This window comes from Suncus etruscus, chromosome 15 (genome assembly GCF_024139225.1).
Source record: "Suncus etruscus isolate mSunEtr1 chromosome 15, mSunEtr1.pri.cur, whole genome shotgun sequence".
Lineage (NCBI taxonomy): Eukaryota > Metazoa > Chordata > Mammalia > Eulipotyphla > Soricidae > Suncus > Suncus etruscus.
Window position 1 is genome coordinate 61,292,779 of NC_064862.1, and position 19,382 is coordinate 61,312,160.

At 51.0% G+C, this 19,382-nt stretch overlaps 1 protein-coding gene across 1 annotated transcript in view; it reads left to right on the forward strand.

Moving 5' to 3' along the window:
* Positions 1-18,586, forward strand: part of GSG1L (GSG1 like) — a 163,516-nt gene extending 144,930 nt beyond the window's left edge. The window contains exons 5-7 of the mRNA XM_049787815.1: positions 3,252-3,419; positions 11,148-11,218; positions 18,370-18,586. Of these exons, the coding sequence (XP_049643772.1) occupies positions 3,252-3,419; positions 11,148-11,218; positions 18,370-18,509 (379 nt within the window). The 3' untranslated portion in view covers positions 18,510-18,586. The remainder of the gene's footprint in view (positions 1-3,251; positions 3,420-11,147; positions 11,219-18,369) is intronic.
* Positions 18,587-19,382: the final 796 nt, after the last annotated feature.

The following is a 19,382-nucleotide window of genomic DNA, read 5'->3' on the forward strand; positions in this document are numbered from 1 at the left end:
TTTTTTTTTTTTTTTTTGGTTTTTGGGCCACACCCGGTGGTGCTCAGGGGTTACTCCTGGCTGTCTGCTCAGAAATAGCTCCTGGCAGGCACGGGGGACCATATGGGACACCGGGATTCAAACCAACCACCTTAGGTCCTGGATCGGCTGCTTGCAAGGCAAACACCGCTGTGCTATCCCTCCGGGCCCTGAAAGGAATCTTTTTATTTAATTCCAAGATGTCTATATGCCCGACTTCTCCCCATGGGTAGTGATGGAAGGACAGATGCACAGATCACTGAAACCAAGCAGAGAACCTGGAGATATATCCATGCAAAAATGCCCAACTTACATTTCACTAAGTTTAAAATTTATTCAGTGGAGGGGAAATAGCCTTTCTAACTGGTGTTGGAGCTATTGGACAAAAAATATTGATCTTGAAGATGGAGAAATAATACAGCAGGCAAAGCACTTGCCTTGTACACAGCTAACCAAGGTTCAATCCCTAGACCACATAGGGTCCTCCAAGCCCTATCAGGAGTGATCCCTAAATGCAGTCAGGAATAAGTCCTGAGCACCACTGGGTGTGCCTCCGCGTCCAGTCTTAAATATATAAAAATAGGAGAAAATTCTTGGGACCTAGAAGTAGGCATCTTGGACTTGGTTGGCATCAAAAGCATCAAGGGTAAAAATAGTAAGTTGGATTTCATAAAAATTAAACAATGTTCCATGAAAGACCTAAGGGTCAAAAAATAAGCCACAGACTGGAATCAAATATTAGGAAATCACCTGACTACTGACTAGTATTGAGTAAGGATGTAGAAAAACCCTCCCTCCAAAAAACCTTTCCACAATCAACAATCCAATTTAGGAGGTTGACATGTTAAAAACACGAACAGACATTTGCTTAAGAGGCTACATGGCAAACAAGAAAATGCAAAATGTTCAACACCATTTGCAATAGGGAAATGCAAACTAAAGTCACAATGGCTCCTGAGTACACGTAAGACTGTGTAAAAATTTAATAGTGACAATACCTGACCACAGCTGGGTGTAAAGCCCAAACAGAACAGAACAAAAGTAATGACAATGGCATAATCAGGTAACTGGGCAACCCCCACATTGCTGGCAGGAGTCCTAGTCAGTAGCGGAAGGGGGAAAGGCCAACACATATTTACTTCTCAGGAAATTCTCTTAGTTGAAAAATGTGAATCTCAGGCAAATATACTGTGAAATTCATTTCTGTAGCAACCTTTTCTCTTTTTTTTGGACCATACCTGGTGGTGCTTAGGGGTTACTCCTGACTCTCTGTGTGCTCAGGGGTTCTCAGGGGTCATTTCTGGTGCTGCTCTGGGGGACCATATGAGATGTTAAGGATTGAATCTAGGTTGGTCACATGCAAGGCAAATACCCTATTGTCTGGTGCTATCACTTCAGCTCCTTCTAGAGCAATCTTGAAATGACAAAATTATGAAAGCAAGAAGAGATCAGTTGGTGGTCTCTAGGGTGTGGGGAGATGGGACTGGCAGTGGAAATGAATATGGCTGTAAGAGAGCCTGGGTGGGGGTCTATCCTAGATTGTGTATTCTGGATATGTACTGCAGGAGTGGGGAAATAGGTCCAGGTTCTTGGGATCTCTGCAGTGTTTCTTACAAATGCCAGTGAATCTGCTATGATCATCAAATTCAAAAGTCTAACTTACAAACAAGGATTAAATGATAGGAGGGCTGTGAAGAACTTGAACAGTATAGACAGAATGAAAGTAGTGAGTCTGTAAAGGAGATGATGGCTGAGTTCTGCATTGCAGCAGATCCTGCAAAGGTTCTGGAATTGAGTCATCTTAGGGATTGATGTCCTGTTGTCCTGAACTCATTCCTGAACCTGACTTGTGTGGCCAGAGGTAGGTGACACTTTTAAGCATGTACCTGAAAAGGTGGGTCGAGGCCAGCCTCACACAAACCACCTGGCCTGAATGGAGGGGCCAGGCAGGTCCTAAATAGAATAGATGCTGGTCAGGCAGGGAAGTGGGAAAGGGTATCATCCCCTGGATAATCCATTCTTGGCTTGAATGAGCTCCACTGTGCACTTTCATTGTCATTAGAGGAGACAGCATCTGATTGCATCAGCTCTGAGTCACTTATTTAGCTCTCATCCAATCACCACTACAGCAGGAGGTGAGGCACATTCTGGGCCCTTAGGTGGACAGGCAGTAAGGAGTTAGGACAACTCCCAACAACTCAGTAGAGAATCAGCTACTAGAAGATCTGCATCACGGGGCTGGAGCAATGGCGCAGTGGTAGGTGTTTGCCTTGCACACGGCTGACCCAGACAGACCTTGGTTCGATCCCCCAGCATCCTAGATGGTCCCCCAATCCAGGAGCAATTTCTGAGCACATAACTAGGAGTAACTCCTGAGCATCACTGGGTGCGGCCCAAAAACCATACAAAAAAATGGTGAGACCATCTGAGCTCCTGACTTATAGGAAAGCAGTCACTGAGACAGAAGCAGGAAGCAGGGGCTGGGAACCAGACAAGGTGTGACTGGGTTCAAGCAGGCACCCCACTGCTGCACAGTCACAGGGAAAAGAATGGGACAGGAGGCCCTGGCTGATGAGAGCAGCCAGGGCAGCGGTGCTGTGGGCCCTGCATCCCTTCCCTTTCCCATTGGAGGTGGGATAGACTCTGGGCTCTGGTTTGGCCCCCTGTGGTGGAGGAGCTCAGAGTCTAAGGGAGAAGTAAATAAGGCTATGGCTAGACCATGCACCAGACACTGTTCTACGTTGATGCATAAGGGTGGGTGTGGGGAACAGAAGAGGAGGAACCATATTGTCCAGGGCACACTTGGACAAAGGCTCCTGGAAAACAGCTTCTGGGGCTCTGAGCCCTGATCAATTTCCCCATCAGCTGCAATCCATGTTCTTATGCACCCCATTCTACCCCTAAACCTCCCATAGCTGGGTGGGCACCATATGCTGCACACATTTCCCCATCTTTGCTTGTGCTCTGCCTTCACCATTGTTGCTTTCCACCCCAGTGCCCTGACTCTCACTCTAGCCTAGACACAGAGTTGTGGAGTTTTGCAGGTGCCAGCCCCTCGAATAGACTACAAGTGGTCTCTTGGCTGCTTGGTGATGAGCTCTGGCTGGAAGGGGGGACTGTCTCTGGAAGGGTTAGGTCTCTTCTCCCTAGCAGCCCTGCTCGGGTTTGGCTCAGGATGCAAAGCTCTGTGCTGCCCTTGGTCACTGTGACATTCTTTCTTCATATCTTGGCAGCCTAGCCTGGGGGTCCTTTACTTGCTGCATGGCGGCCTCGGTCACCACACTCAACTCCTACACCAAGACGGTCATTGAGTTCCGGCACAAGCGCAAGGTCTTCGAGCAGGGGTACCGGGAGGAGCCGACCTTCATAGAGCCCGAGGCCATCAAGTACTTCCGGGAGAGGTCAGTGAACTTGTCCCACACCAGTGGGACACAAAAGCTGGAGTGAGGGGTCTTGCAAAAGAGGGGTGAGGGTAGAAGGGGTAGGCTGAGGGGTCTCACAGATGGGAGGTGAATATAGAAGGAATAGATTAAGCCTAGACTAGGCCCTACCACATTGGAACTTCCTGGACATTTGAATATGTCATGAGCAGGACTTATATGACCAGAGCCTGAAAAACTGGGAAGGATGCTGAGGTCCTTTGACCCTGTTTCTTAGCCTCTGTATGAATCAAGGCTTCCTACTAAGACTCTGTCACTACACTAACTAGAGACAGAGCCCAACAGTAGGATTGAGTAAGACTGTGTGAGACCATGGCTCCTTAAGGTCAGAGACTACCTCGGGTCTCCAAGTTCCCAGACTCCAGCTGGGAGTCAGGGATAGCAGTAAGCAGTGGGCATGTGTTTGTGTGTGTGTGTGTGTGTGTGTGTGTGTGTGTGTGTGTGAGCGTGCGCGTGTGTGTGCATGTGAGATGTGTAAATCACAGGGACACAGGGAGACTTACTGAGGAGACAGATGGATAAATGGATGGATGTATAATAGGTGGATAGAAAGATGGTGATGTCTGGGTGGCTAGGTAGCTGGGTACATAGATTGGTAGATGGATAGATGTTCTATTAATTAAATTATAATGACAAAAATAGATGGACATGTATGTACATGAATGAATTAAAAAAAAAAGAAGATATGTGAATAATATAGTCTGAAACCACTTCCTAGAAAATTACCTACCAGCAAAACCTTATCCCAGAATCTGCTTCTGGGGGAGCTGACTGAACATGCAGTAATGGATCTGCCACTTTTTAGGGCTGATAGCAGAGTCTGAGGAGAAAGTGAGGAGAAGGCCACTATGCTGAGCACCACCAGGAACTGGACTCTGTGTGTATCTCAAACCACATAGTTGGGACTGGCATGGCACCTGTTTGGCTACCTTTTTCATCCTCTACTACAAAGCCCTTTTACTTGGTGTCCCTTGAACAATGCAAGTTCATCCCAGCCCTGGGTCCTTTGTGTTTGCTGTGTCCTGGCCTGGAATTCTCGGCCACTCCCACAGGTCTCCAGCCTCATGCTGGTGAGGCTTCCCTCAGTCATCTGGTCCAAACTCCCACACCCTTGTCCTGATCCCTTCCGCTGGTTTTCCGGTAGCTGCATCTACTGTTATTTGTCATCTCTCATCTCTTGACTACGCTCCACCATAGAGGAGCTTTCTGGGTGTCCACTGCTATATTTGTGGGGGGTTTCCCAAACTGGACCAGGCTCCTCAAAGGTGCTTGTCAAACAAATTGGTGAGGAGGTTCCTGTGAACTTATGGCCCCTCACTGGGCAAACTGGCTCAGCGCCTGTGCAGAGCCTGATCGGGGGTTTAGTGTGGCTAATGCCCCCTCAGCAAGAAGGTGGTGCAGACTGGCACGGTCAGGACCCAGGATAGCTTGTCAGCAGGCTGGTGTCTTGAAGTCCCATCAACACTGCCCCCTCGGCTGTGGGCGTGCAGGCCTCCTCCTGGGGCAGCGACTGACTTGTTTAGCTGAGGCAGGAATCTCTCTGGCCCCATCAGCAAGAAGCAGCCTTTGCGGGTGCCCCAGTTTGAACAGTACCAGCAGCACAGGCCCAGCGCGTGGGAGAAGATGGATGCTCCCAACGATGTACAGGATATGGCTTTGCACATAACTAGAACATTCTGCAGAAGGGCACCACATTTCATGTCCTTCCTCTCCGAGGAGAGTGTTTCCGCTTAGCTGGGCTGTTCTAGTTTGGCATCTGCCTCCCCCATCTAGAGCTTCAAGCATGAAGGGGCTGGGTCTCTGCAGGGAGCTGAAAGCTTGTACTGACCGATGTGCCCCATATGCAGCCATGGGTTCTGCCCTGCTTCAAGGAGCATAGGAAAGAACAGGGAGGCCAAACCTGAGTGAATTTTGAGTCTGTTCCTCAGCAGTGAGCTCCTCACCCCTCTGGCTGATTTCCTCTGAGCCCCAATGGGAGAGTCCAGAGCTCTGCATGTCAAGGGGAGCATGTGGGGGGTGACCCAGGTGAACCCATGCACAGTGCTCAACAGGCAACTTGGTGAGTAAGAATGTATGTGTGTGTGCAGGAGGGATCATGGTAAGAGCATGTGACTTGTGTAAGCCTGTAGTATATATGTAAAAGTGTGAGAGTGTGTGTGCAAATAAGTGTGTGTAAGGGCCCGGAGAGATAGCACAGTGGCATTTGCCTTGCAAGCAGCCAATCCAGGACCAAAGGTGGTTGGTTCGAATCCCGGTGTCCCATATGGTCCCCCGTGCCTGCCAGGAGCTATTTCTGAGCGTAGAGCCAGGAGTAACCCCTGAGTACTGCCGGGTGTGGCCCAAAAACAAACAAACAAACAAACAAACAAAACAAATAAGTGTGTGTAAGAATGTATGGGTAGGCCCGAGCAATAGCACAGCATGTACAGCATTTACTTTGCATGTGACCAATCTGGATTTGAGCCCTGCAATCTCAGATAGCACAGACCCAGGAATAATCCCTGACCACTGCCAGGTGTGGCCCCAAACAAACAAAAGCATGTGTGCATATGTGAGTGTGAATAAATGTGTGAATAAAAGTGTGTAGAGCAGGACATGAATGTGTATGTGCAAGTGAGAAAATGTTTCACATGTGTGTGATGAATGTGTGAGGCCCTTGAATAAGTGCCTTTGTTTGACTGTCTTTGGAATATGTGTATATGTGTCTGACATGTGTATTTGTGTGAGTGAATAAGTGAGTGTATACATATGTGATTGTGCGTGAGTGTGATATTAATGTGTGAGTGCGCACATGCTGTGTATGTATATACGTGAGTGGACATGCCTGTACATGTGTGAGTACACGAGTGAATATGCGCACTCATACTTTTATTTTTTTTATAATTTCTTCATTTAAGCACTGTGGGGCCGGAGAGATAGCATGGAGGTAGGGCGTTTGCCTTGCATGCAGAAGTTTGGTGGTTCAAATCCTGGCATCCCATATGGTCCCCTGAGCCTGCCAGGAGTGATTTCTGGGGCCCGGAGAGTTAGCACAGCAGTGTTTGTCTTGCAAGCAGCCAATCCAGGACCAAAGGTGGTTGGTTCGAATCCCGGTGTCCCATATGGTCCCCCGTACCTGCCAGGAGCTATTTCTGAACAGACATCCAGGAGTAACCCCTGAGCATTGCCGGGTGTGACGTGAGGCCGGAGAGATAGCATGGAGGTAGGGTGTTTGCCTTGCAAGCAGAAGGATGATGGTTCAAATCCCGGCATCCATATGGTCCCCTGAGCCTGCCAGGAGTGATTTCTGAGCGTAGAGCTAGGAGTAACCCCTGAGCGCTCCCAAATAAAAAAAAAATAAGCACTATGGTTACAAACATGTTTGTAGTTGAGTTTCAGTCATAAAATGTACACCCCCCCTTCACCAGTGCAATTTTCTCATACCAGTGTCTCCAATTCCCTCCTCCCTCACTCTCTGCCTTTATTTGAGACAGACATTATATTTCTCTATCATTGTCATGATAGTTGTTAATGTAGTTATTTTTCTAATTGAACTCACCACTCTTTGTGGTATGCTTCATACTGTGAGTACCATGAGCTGGTCCTTCCAGCCCTCATCTCTATTGTCTCTGGGTCTTATTACAATAATGTCTTTTATTTTTCTTAAATCCCATAGATGAGTGCGACTATTCTGTGTCTATCTCTCTCCTTCTGACTTATTTCACTCAGCATAATAGTTTCCATGTCCATCCATGTTTAGGAAAATTTTATTTCTTCATTTTTCCTGATGGTTGCATAGTATTGCATTGTGTATATGTATCACAATTTTGTTTTGTTTTGTTTTTTTGTTTGGGTCACACCCGGCAGCGCTTAGGGGTTCCTCCTGGCTGTATGCTCAAAAATCGCTCCTGGCAGGCTCGGGGGACCATATGGGATGCCTGGATTCGAACCACTGTCCTTCTGTATGCAAGGCAAATGCCCAACCTCTATGCTATCTCTCTGGCCCCTGTACCACAATTTCTTTAGCCACTCATCTGTTGTCAGACATCTGGATTGTTTCCAGATTCTGGCTATTGTAAATAGCACTGCAATGAATATAGGTGTGTAAAAGGCCTTTTTTGTGTTGTGTTTTTGTGGTCCTAAGATTTATCCCTAGAAGTGATATAGCTGAATCATATGGAAGTTCAGTTTCCTGTTTTTTGAGGAATCTGCATATTGTTTTCCATAAGGGCTGGACTAAATGACATTCCACCAGTCGTGAATAAGAGTTCCTTTCTCCCTGCATCCATGCCAGTTCTGGTTGTTCTTGTTATTTTGTGATGTGGTACACTCATATTTGTATTAAATGTTGGTATATGAGTGAATGTGGATTATTATGATACTGTGTATATAGATGTGTGAATTGTGTACGCTTGTGTGTATATGTGTGAATGTAGAAGTGAGTGTGAGGGTTTCCACCTGTGATTGTTGCATGAGTGTGAAGGACTGTGATTGAATGTGTGAGTGTACCTCTCTCTCTCTGGGGACAGGAGAGGCTCTCAGCCACTCTAGGGCCAAGCATTTATAGCTGCATGCACTCACTTGCCAGCGTGGCCACAGGGAAGAAGCTCTCACAGGAGCTGCATTTCAGTTGAGGAGGATCTGAAACAGGGTTTTCTGTGGGGGGCAGTGAGAGTCCAGACCAGGAGAGGGGCAAGGGCATATGCTTAGTGCAGAGAGAGCATTTATTCATGTGAGCCCCTTTCCTGCCTTCCTGATCCCCAAATGGAACAAGAACAAGACTGGGAGGAGCACTGGCATAGAGCAGCCCTGCCCCGGCTGGGGGTGACCAGAGGACAGGGTATCCTCTTGTCTTGCACCCTGATGCAAGCACTTGGTTGAAACCTTTGTAGTAAGGAATGAGAGGGGCTGGAGGGCTGGACCTGCGGAGTCCCCACGCCAAAGCCTCCCTCAGGGCTCTCTGCCCATATCAAACTGCAGGACCAAAACCAGCTCTATGGGTGATTAGAGCAGGGGTGGGGTGGAGAAGATCCTCAGGCTCCTGCCTGGCCAATGCCCCCTGCTGGCCCCTCTAGAGGAGATCAAGGCTAGAATCTCACTTCCAGCCCACATTGTGGTTCATTCCTCTATCGTGTTCGCTGTTCACTCATTTTCTAGCAAAGCACTTTAGTTCCATTTCACTGAAAGGAGGAGGAGCCCAGGGCAGGGATGGTGGTGGAACTGTGTCCTTCATCACACAAAAGCAGTTGGGGGCCTGAGGGTATCAGTGTCAGGGTTGCCCTGGCTGCCAGCCTGAGTTGCTGTGTCTGTATTTCACCCTGGAATTAGGCTCGCAGATGCTGGCAGTATGGTATGTGGGCTCAGTTCACCCTCAACACTCAAGACCCAGCCTCTCCCCTGTGCTCCCTCCCAGGTGGGGGTCGCTGGAGGGGCAGCACCACCTTTCCTCCAGAACTATGTTCCATGGGTACCCCTCAGGCTGTTCTGAGATCCCTGTCAACATCCAGCATCCAAAACCAAGGGGACCTGAGATTGCAACCAGCCCAGCCCAGGGTTGGTACCCAAGGACTGGAAGTGCCCTGTCAGTATGAAATTGGCTCATTGGCGGCAGTTCAGGCTCAGAAACAATCATTCTGAAGTGGTCACACAACTCTACTCATGGTGGTGACCCCCCTACCTGCAAGAGGAATTATTGAGATATTTCACTCTCACTGTGAGGTTATTGTTTTTTAACAAGCCTGTGATGCTGGGAAAAGGGCAAAGATATTTCCACTCAAAGACACACAAAAAGGCCTTCATTGGAGCCCTTTGTGCTACCTTCCCAAGTTTGCGTATCTGTTTCTTCTGGATTCACACGTGTGTGCCCCCTGAGGCCAACACAGCCCAGCCACGGAAGGTGCTGGTTGGCACCATTGGGGCTAGACTGGCTGATCCCCACATGGACAGTGTGTGTGTGTGTGTGTGTGTGTGTGTGTGTGTGTGTGTGTGTGTGTGTGTGTGTGCGTATGCATATGTGTTGGGGAGGAAGAGGAGTAAGACGAGTAGGAGGGTATATTCTCATCCTTTCACTTTCGATCATGGCCCTTCTCCTGCTTAAGTGCCTTTTTAGGACTGTGCCACAGGAAGACAGGCAATCAGACAGGTGTCTGGGCTCTTTGCCTTTCTTGCATGAGAGAAAAAGGGAAGGCAGTGGAAAGAGAAGGGGCACAGCGGGGAGGTCTGAGGCAGCTGCCAGCTGAGCATCTACCCTTCCTGTCTTAGGAGTACCCAGTATTTCTCAGGGGGATCCTTGATCACCAGATCATTCCCTGAGGGTTATGATGCTTTTGTAAACACTGTGTATATTGGGGGAACAGCCCAGCTGGGAGCGTTTGTCACATGGCTAAGGGCCTGTGAGGGTTTCTGCCCCTTGGGGGAGGGCTGGGGGTTTGGGGATGGGACTACATCAGAGTCTGTGACTGGATCCCCAGGGAAGCTTCCTCTGGAAGGCGATGGATCTGCGAAGGCAAAGGAGAAGAAAGCGAGGATCATTCCAGAAGCTTCTCTATTGAGGGGCAGAGCTGGAGCCTGGGTATGGCTTAGGTGTAGAAACCGCAGTAGGACAGGTTTTTATTTGGTAAAAACAGTGTTACAGGGCAGAGGAACAGCAGGGCAAAGATATCTGCCTTGTACATGGGCCACTGGGTTGATCTCTAGCACAGCGTATGGTCCCCTAGGTCCCACCAGGAGCAGAGAGAGACAGAAGAGAGAGAGAGAGAGAGAGAGAGAGAGAGAGAGAGAGAGAGAGAGAGAGACAGAGACAGAGACAGAGAGACAGAGACAGAGACAGAGAGACAGAGACAGAGAGAGAGACAGAGACAGAGAGAGACAGAGACAGAGACAGAGAGACAGAGAGAGACAGAGAGACAGAGAGACAGAGAGAGACAGAGAGACAGAGAGACAGAGAGAGACAGAGACAGAGAGAGAGACAGAGAGAGACAGAGACAGAGACACAGAGACAGAGACACAGAAACACAGATAGACACAGAGACAGAGAGAGACAGACACAGAGACAAAAACAGAGAGAGGAACCAAAACAGAGATAGAGAGATACAGAAAGAGAAGAAAAAAGTGACAAAGCTAAGGAACCCCTTTAACCCAAAACAGCAAACGAAGGTCAGCCAAAGATGCCCTTGTCGATCCTGCCTGAAGCTGCCAGTTTGGACCCCATTCCTGAGTCTTCCTTTTTTTCCTTTGGTTTTGTTTTGTTTTGGGGCCACACCCAGTGATGCTCAGGGGTTACTCCTGGCTATGCGCTCAGAAATTGCTCCTGGCTTGGGGGACTATATGGGACTCTGGGGATTGAACTGAAGCCCATCCTGGATCAGCCGTGTGCAAGGCAAATGCCAAAATTCCGGAGTATTTCTGTGCATGTCTGTATATGGACCACTCAAACCCATGCCAGCACAACCTTGCATAGACCCACACCTTCATGAGGCCACCAGGCTCGAGTCCTTTCCTGCCTCACCCATTGTAGTAGCTTCTCTCTGGCCTCAAGAAAGTGAAGTGGAATCAAGCCTGTTACCAGGATGGCTAACAGGAGACCCCATGGGCCACGGTGCAGAGGTGCTTTGCAGACCTCCCTGCAGCTATGAAGAGCCACTCTTCACAGCCTGGCCTACCACATTGCCCACTCACTCTCACTTGGGTTTCTGGTCTTTTCCTTTCCAGGATCGAGAAGGGGGATGGGGATGAGGAGGAGGACCTCCACATGGACTGTCGCAGAGAGAGATACCCTACTCGTAAGTGGTCGCGCCTGCTTCCAGACACTTTCTGGCACTGGACACTCATCCCATACCATAGACGGGGAAACTGAGGCTAGGTATTCCCACCTGTGGCAGCCATGGGAGTTGGAATGTGGAGGAAGCATGGAGAAGGGTGTGAGGTGCAGGTGAGCAGCAGTCAAAGGAGAGAGACACAGAGAGCTGAGCAGGAAGGCAATGGTGACAGGGCGGGACTGGCAGCCTTGTGGGGGGCGGTTGTGAGACAGATCTTGGGCATTCACTCACAAAGCTGACTGCCTACAGGCAAAGGGGCTGGCACAGAGGCAAAGAGAAGGGATAGGAAAGGGAAGCAGGTAAGGAGATGGCAAATGTAGATGGCAAGGAGCTGCTGGAAGAAGGGTCAGAAAGCAGGGTGTGGAGGAACAGTGGGAGCAGAAACCTCTCAGAACCATCAAAACCACCCAGTAGGGTCAGCTAAGCATTCTGGCAATTTCCAGAGTACTGTAGAAAGCAGATGTGACCATGGTAGGGAGAAATGAGGGAAAAGAAGGGGATGGACGGTGGAAGTATGAGGGTCAGGCTGCCTTTATGGGGAGCCCTGGGTTGGAGAGAACCCAGAAAACTCCCCAAGTCAGCACAGTGCTCAGTCCCCTGTTCTAAACCTGCTCTCCCCCACAAGTCAGCTAAGCAAACACAGATCCCCAGTGTCCTGTTTCCTTCCTGCCAGGCTGCTTATGGTCATGGCTGGGGCTGGACCATGGGAGCAGAAAACCAGAGGTTGGAGTGGCAAGGAGAGGGAGTCACCCCAGCAGAGGAGTTCCACATAAAGTGACCAAAGCAGGGGCTACAACATTGCATAGTTGCTCAGATCCCAGTCCTGCTTGCAGGCTGGGGAGGGTATGGAGAGGGAGATGCAGGTAATGCTGACTCACAGGGTGTGTGTGTGTGTGTGCGCATGCTCTATAAGTGTGCGTGCATGCATATGTGTGCATGTGTGTGTAAGTGTGTATGCACATACCTCTGCTGAGCACTTCACAGACATCTCAGACGGTGCCTCAGTGCTGGGAGAGGCAGCCTGCAGTTGCACCATCTTTATAGAGAGCTCCCTTGAGGGATGCCTCATTGCTCTGTGGCCTCCTCTTTGCCCCATCCAGCCCTCAGCGTCTTACTCTCCTCACCCAGGCATGTGCTTTCTCTCTGTCTCTGTGCCTGTCTCTTTCTTTCCCTCTATCTCCCTGTCTCCTTCGTCTCTACCTCTGTTTCTCTCTCTGTCTCTCCCTTTTTGTTCTGCCTCTCTCCATCTGTCTCTCTGTCTCTTTCTTTATCTGTCTCTGTCTCTGTCTCTGTCTCTGTCTCTGTCTCTGTCTCTCTCTCTCTGCTCCTATCTGCCCTGCACTGATCCTCGCATCTGTCTCTGCCTATTTATCTCTATCTGCCTGCCTGTTTGTCTCTCTGTCTTTGTGTCTCTGTCTCTCTCTCTCTCCGCCCCACTCCTGTCCTGTCCAGCGCCAGCTTTTCCCTGCAGGGACATTTGCCCTGCCCAGAACTCTGCACAGCTAACTTGGTTTCATCCTCAGTGTCAGCCCGCAGGGCCCTCAGAGCGGAGTCCCAAAGTCCCCCATCACCCCCACATCCTCAGAGCATCTCTGTGTGCATACTTTGTCCTGGCTCCATTCCCTCCCTTCTTCTGGGTTTCATGGTGAGGGTGGCAGTGTGTGCTCTGCTCAGTGGGTTGACTGAGGTGCACTCGGGCACTGCCCCCTCAGGCCTCCCACAGGAGCTCTTAGTTGCTATCACTGCCCAGAAAGCAGTTGTTTTTGCTTGCGCTGTGGTGAGAGAGATGCGGTCTCAGGCTTTGTTATTCTTTTTCCTGAGGAAAGAGTTTGCTTTTGAAACCTGCCTTTGGGGCTCTGTGGTGCCACCAGGCAGTTCGGGAGCGCATCAGAGGTGACAGTTGATGGAGATGATGCTGCCATATGGTCCAGGTGTCTGCATCTTCTTTCTGGGGGCAACTGGGGTTTGCAGCCGATTGCAGCTGTCAAGTTCAATGCCCGAGACAAGCTTTTGATTTTGCCAGGTGTGTCTGTGAGGCTGCGCCTGGGAAGAGATTGTCACTTGCCAGGAGCAGAGGTAGCTTCTGGGAGCTCTGTCTAGACGGGTCTGATGCTGCTGCCCTCGAAACAGCAGAGGGAATTTCAAGGAAGAAAATTCTGGGCAACCTGTGCTTTTATGAGCTGGAAATTCAATCCAGTCTAGCACTGCCCGCGCCGGCAACCCTCATTGAAATGGAAGTAGACAATATTCCTGAAATAAACATTGATGCCAGCTGGCTGGGGACACCTGTACCTGAGCCACCTGCAGACACCTGGGCCCTGGCAGGGGTAGAATGAGAAAGCTCAGCTGCCATCTGTACCCTCTGAGCTACCTGAGGGCTCCTTAAATCCCAGGTGGCCAGGCTCCACCTGAATTTCCACTGGGGTTGTGCTTTTTTTTTTTCTGCTTCTGAGCTGACTCTGCTACACTAGAAACCAGCTTCTGAGTGACCCAGACCCTAGGCCAACCTCTTATGAAGCTGTTTTGGGGGGCCACATGGTCTTCCGTCACTTATCTGGTTAATTCTGCAACTGCTAGGAAAAAGCTGAAGCCAGCCTCTTGCAGACCTCAGAGAGGCACATATGATTCTGTCCCTGATCATGTCTATGCCCAGGAGCCCTGCTCATGGGCTTCTCCCTGTCCCTGGGGCTTTATTCCAGGGCTTATTTTCTTCTCTGAGTCCTTCTTGGCTGCCTCGTGAATTTTTAGTGTCTCTCTGTTAGAATGGAAATGCCAACGGGATACATTTCCCATGTGGTGCCCTGCACATTGAGGTCACAGTTGACCTTCCTGTGAGAGATTCACCTCACTCCTGTCCTCACAGCAGCACTGCTGTGTTTCCACTCCACAGGTGAGGATCCTCAGAATCTGATGAGGAACCTCAGGTTCTGTCCTGTATCAAATATTTGTGACTCCAGGCTGACTCTGCCATTCATCTTTTTTACATAGTGCTCCTCTGATCAGCTTTCCTCCCATCATGACGTGTCCAATGAAAGCTTCCTCATTATCATCCCTTCACTTTGTGCCTCTGCCCAATTAAGCCACTCTGAACAGTGCTCTTCCAATCAGCACTCATTTAATCAGGGCTTCTCCAATCAGCACTCATCCAATCAGAGTCTTCAATTAGTATTCCTTCAATTTGTATTTCTGCCCAATCAGGGCTCCTTTAACCAGCACTCATCCAATCAGGGCCTGTCATCTTGCTCATCAGTTGCACTTGAAGGCCTCCATTCCAATACACTTGCCCATGGATCCAAGTCATTGGTTTAGGGCAGAGCACTGGAATTCTTATTGGACAAATCTGATGAAGCAGAGAAGCCCCAAACACACTGACCCACCATCCCTACACAGAGCCCAGCACACTTGCTTCTCCTGGATATGCCAGTTTGCACCCTCGGCCCTGCCTAGAGTGGGGGCATATGCTGGGGTACAGCGTGAGTCAAAGCCATGGGGTGGGGGTGGGTGTCCCTGCAGACCACAGGACTAGGAGCCCACAAAAAGCCCAACTTCCTTGGGACTGAAGTGATAGCACAGCAGGTAGGGCATTTGTCTTTCACACAGCTGACTCGGGTTCGATCACTGGGCATCCCATATGGTCCCCCGAATGCCACCAGGAGTGACCCCTGAGTGCAGAGCCAGGCGTAATCCCTTAGCACCTCTGAGTGTGAACTGCTCAGGGTTACTCCTGGCTATGCACTCAGAAATCTCTCCTGGCTTGGGGGATCATATGCGATGCTGTTCGTCCTAGGTTAGCCGTGTGCAAGGCAAATGCCCTAACGCTTTGCAACCACTCTGGCCCTCCTGATCTGCTTTGACACATGACTTTCTGCACCCTATCCCCTGTGTGCTTGTCTGGGGAACATGGCCATTCTCTGCCTCAGGGGCCCTTCCAGGCCAGTGCACCATTCTGGAGCAACGCTCGCCTTCTGCGATGTTCTTCTCCATCTTTCTTCGATGTTTTCACCTGAGGTGGGATAAACCAGATTCCTATGTGGGGCTTCTCAGAAACCAGAGCTGCTGGCAACTCATCATACAGCTGTCCCAAGAGCCTGGCTTTGAGCCTGTGGCTGTCACAGTCCAATACAGCCCCACCCCGAATTCCCTTTGGCCTGTGCTCATAGGAGGACGAACTTAGTGTGGCAGTGCTCTGAGGGCCCTGCCTGTCAGAAGGGGTGGGAAGTGCTCCAGGAAGGAGCACTGCAAGACAGGGTGGGGCTTAGTGCCAGATGAAAGCAGGGCAGGGTCCTGAGCAGTAGGGTCAGAATGTGAAAGGCTTTTAAACTGACCTTTCGGGCAGAGATGTGGGCAGGGCTGTGGACTGGATTTTTTTTTTTTTTGGTTTTTGGGTCACACCCGGCTGTGCTCAGGAGTTACTCCTGGCTGTCTGCTCAGAAATAGCTCCTGGCAGGCACGGGGGACCATATGGGACACCGGGATTCGAACCAACTACCTTTGGTCCTGGATGGGCTGCTTGCAAGGCAAACACCGCTGTGCTATCTCTCCGGGCCCTGGACTGGATTTTGGATGATGCTATGAATAGGCCATAGGCAGTGCCACAAATGGTGCTGTGGACAGGCTGCTGGTGGGAGTCAATTAGGTCAGAAACAGTCTCCCAAAGGCAGGACCAGCCCCAGAGAAGCTACTTGGCCCACAGAGGTGTCAAATGTTTTACAGTCCTGTCCTCACTTAAAAGTCAGGAGGTTTTATTTTACAGTCTGATTTTGTGCTTCTCTGAATTGAATGGAGGGCCTGGGTACCACCCATTATTCTCTGGGGAGGGGTTCCCCAGTGAACAGCATGAGGTACTTTCTATTATCCTTGTAGGTGGGGATCCCCCAAATAAAGACATTGGGGTAAGTGGGGAGTTGTGGAGGTCATTAGGGTGGCACCCCCAGAGGCAACCCATCTGAGAAGTGGTCAGTGATGGGCTCTGAGCATTTCCTTTCTTCTGTTTTTGGCTTTTGTTTGTTTGGGAACACACATGACAGTGCTCAGATTAAGCTCAGGGGTCACTCCTGATTTCAGCGCTTACTCCTGGTGGGGCTCAGGGGATCACATAGAGTGCTGTGGATTGAACCCAGTTTAGCCATGTGAAGTCAATGCGTAAAGCACCATACCCTTAGGCTGTCTCTGTGGCCCCATGTTTTTCTTTTTAGTGGGAGGCACACCCAGTGATGCTCAGGGGTTACTCCTGGGTCTGCACTTAGGGGTCGCTCCTGGTCATGCTCAGGAGACCATACGTGTGTTGGAAATTGTACCCGGGCCAGCCATGTGCAGGGCAAGCACGTCTCCACTTTATTATTGTTCCGGCCACTGATTTTCTTTTTTTTTTTTTTTTTTTTTTTTTTTTTGATTTTCTATTTTTATTGGCTTGGGGAACACACCTGGGTGCTGGGGGCTGCTCACCAGAGGCGCTGGTGAATGATTTGAGTTCAGGCCCTTTGTGCTCTCTCCCTGGCCTCTGACTCACCTTGTTTATCTGATTTTCTTTTCCGTTTCTGCTGTGCCAGGCCTGAAACACCCTGGAGAGCCTGGGTTCGCTGGGGGCGGTGGAGGCGGCAGGCACCACCTCTCGTTCCCTCAGCAGCCCCCGTATGCTCATCACCCTCCTTCGAGCTTCCTGGCACTGCGACTTGGCACACAGCTCCCTTGCTTCTCCACACGTGTCTGAAAAACAATCAAACCTTTCTGGGTGCTAAATATTTGCTTCTAGAGTAAAATAAACAAATACAATCTAAACACCTATATCTTGGCAGTCAGCACATGCCGAGAATAAGCCGTTCTCCAGCTAGGGGCCCAAACAAATGCTTTTCCTGAGGCTAAACAATTTCAGAGCGTTTGCCTGATGTTTCTGGACCTCAGGAACCCAATGAAAGCAGCAGCTTCCCAAAACTTAGCTCCCCATGGGGCAGGGAAAGGATATCTGGTCTCCAGGGGCACTGCTGCCGAGATGGGGCAGCTGTCTGCCCAATGGGGGTCATGTAGCAGACTAACTCCAGAAATGCTCTCCCAGAGGGCTCCGAGACCACCCCAAAACTGTATGTTGTGGACACTGGGGGATTGGGCTGGGAGATGGAGGATGGAGGATTTGGCTCTCGGGCCACCTGGGTCAGAAAGAGCCAGTGGGTGCAGCCTGGTGGCTGCAGTCCTGTCACCAGGGGGTTCTAGTGGCCTCAGTGTCTTGGGAGGGGCAGCAACCTCATGGGCTCAGGCTTAGAGTATGGACAGTGGGCAGTGAGTGGGATTGCCCGCCTGCCATCGGCCTCCTCTCATTCCTCCTCTGGTTTGTCCGTTTTCTGGGTTCTGGGCGCACACCCACATTTGTCCTGGAGGGGCTGTCAGATGAGGTGTCAGAAATGGTACCCGGGATGGGGCAGAGCTGGGCTGGGGCGGGGCTTGGATGGAGCGGAACTGAAATGGGGTGTGACCGAGAGAGGGCGGGACTTAGAAGGGGCGGGGACTTGTACGGGTGGAGCTCAGAAGGGGCGTGGCTAGGAAGGGCGGGGCTCATCCAGGTCTGGGACATCAACTGCACTGCTGCTGAAGCCGGCCCATCTCATGCTGTCCAGCTCTGGGAAGTGGGTGCCAGGATAGGGGTATACTTGTTCTTTGCCTCCCCCAGCTCCCTGGTGCAGTGTCCACAGGTGTGAGCAGTGTGTGTGTGTGGAGAAACAGGGAGGGTGGAATGGGTGCTGAGAGAGGGAGGGTAGGGAGTGAAAGGGCAAGAAGATGAAAGGGAGGGGAAGAAGGAGAGGGTGGGGGGGTGTAGAAGGAAGAGAGGAAAGTGGTGAGGGAAAGGGGGAATGGGAGGTGTCCATGGAGGGAGAGGCAGATGTGAGGTAAGGGAGAGGCTGTGCATGGGTCCAGGAGGGGCTGACAGGTGGAGAATGTGGGAGTGCGGTCTCCTGGGATGACATGCTGGTGGGTGAGACCATGCGCTTTTGCCTGGGCTATAGGTGGTAGGAGCACTGCAAGGATGGCAGAGACTGGCAGATTTGGCAGATTTGGAGGGAGGTCAAAGGGCCTGGGCAGAGGCTGGTGGCTGCTGTGCCTACTGACCACTTCTCTCTCTGCAGGGCACCAGCCTCACCTGGGCGACTCCTGGCCCCGGAGCTCCACCCATCAGCCTCATCTGGGTGACTCCTGGCCCCGAAGTGCAGCACAGGAGGCTCAAGAGCTGAACCGCCAGTGCTGGGTCCTGGGCCACTGGGTGTGAGCAAGCCCCAGCCCGGCCCCCAGACTCAGGCTGCAGACCAGCAGTCTGGCACCCGAGGATCTGGCCTGTGTGCTGTGAACTGCCGGGGCCACAGACACAGCAAATGGGGCCAGAATGCTCAGGCCTCAGATAAAGCCTGATGCTCCTGCCACATGGAGTCCCTCGGGTTGCGGGGGCCTGGAGGGACGGGCCAGCATCTGCAGAGCCTCTGGACACCACACACCAGCCCTGCTGGGAGGTTCAGGAGGTGCTGAGTGAGCGCAGAGCCCTGGGGTGGGCGAGGTGGGGCTTCCTAAAGAGGCAGTGGCGCAGGCACCACAGGGGCCACCCGTAAGCACACAGCAGAGGCTCAATAAATGCTTGTTGGACCTGTTTTCTTGCTGTGTGTGGAGGCCGGTCACTCTCTGGGCCTGGCTGCCCCTCATGGCTCTACCCCATGGCTGATGGGCAGCCAGGCCCAGAGAGGGTGTGGGATGGGGCTCTGGTAGGTGAATCTGGAATTCCAGAGAGGGGGCTCTGCTGGGTCGGGCAAGGAGGCAAAAGACAGGCCCTCAGACCCAGGTTCTAAGCCAGGAAGCTGGGGGGAAATAATTTCAAACCCCAGGGGAATCCTCTACCTGTATCTGAGCCTCCTATATATCAAATCTTGGGTTCCATAGCCTGGAAAGCAGACCCCTCTCATAAACAGGAGGGAACTGGGGCCACAGACATGAATCTGACCACTAGATCAAACAAGCAAGTGTCAGAAATGGGGTTTGAACCAGGACTCCTTGCTCCAAGTGACCTTGTTCCTTCCTGGAAGAACGTCTGGAGACATTTCCCCCCAGAGAGCATGTTTTTCATTAGAGAGATCATTCATCAATTAACCCCCAT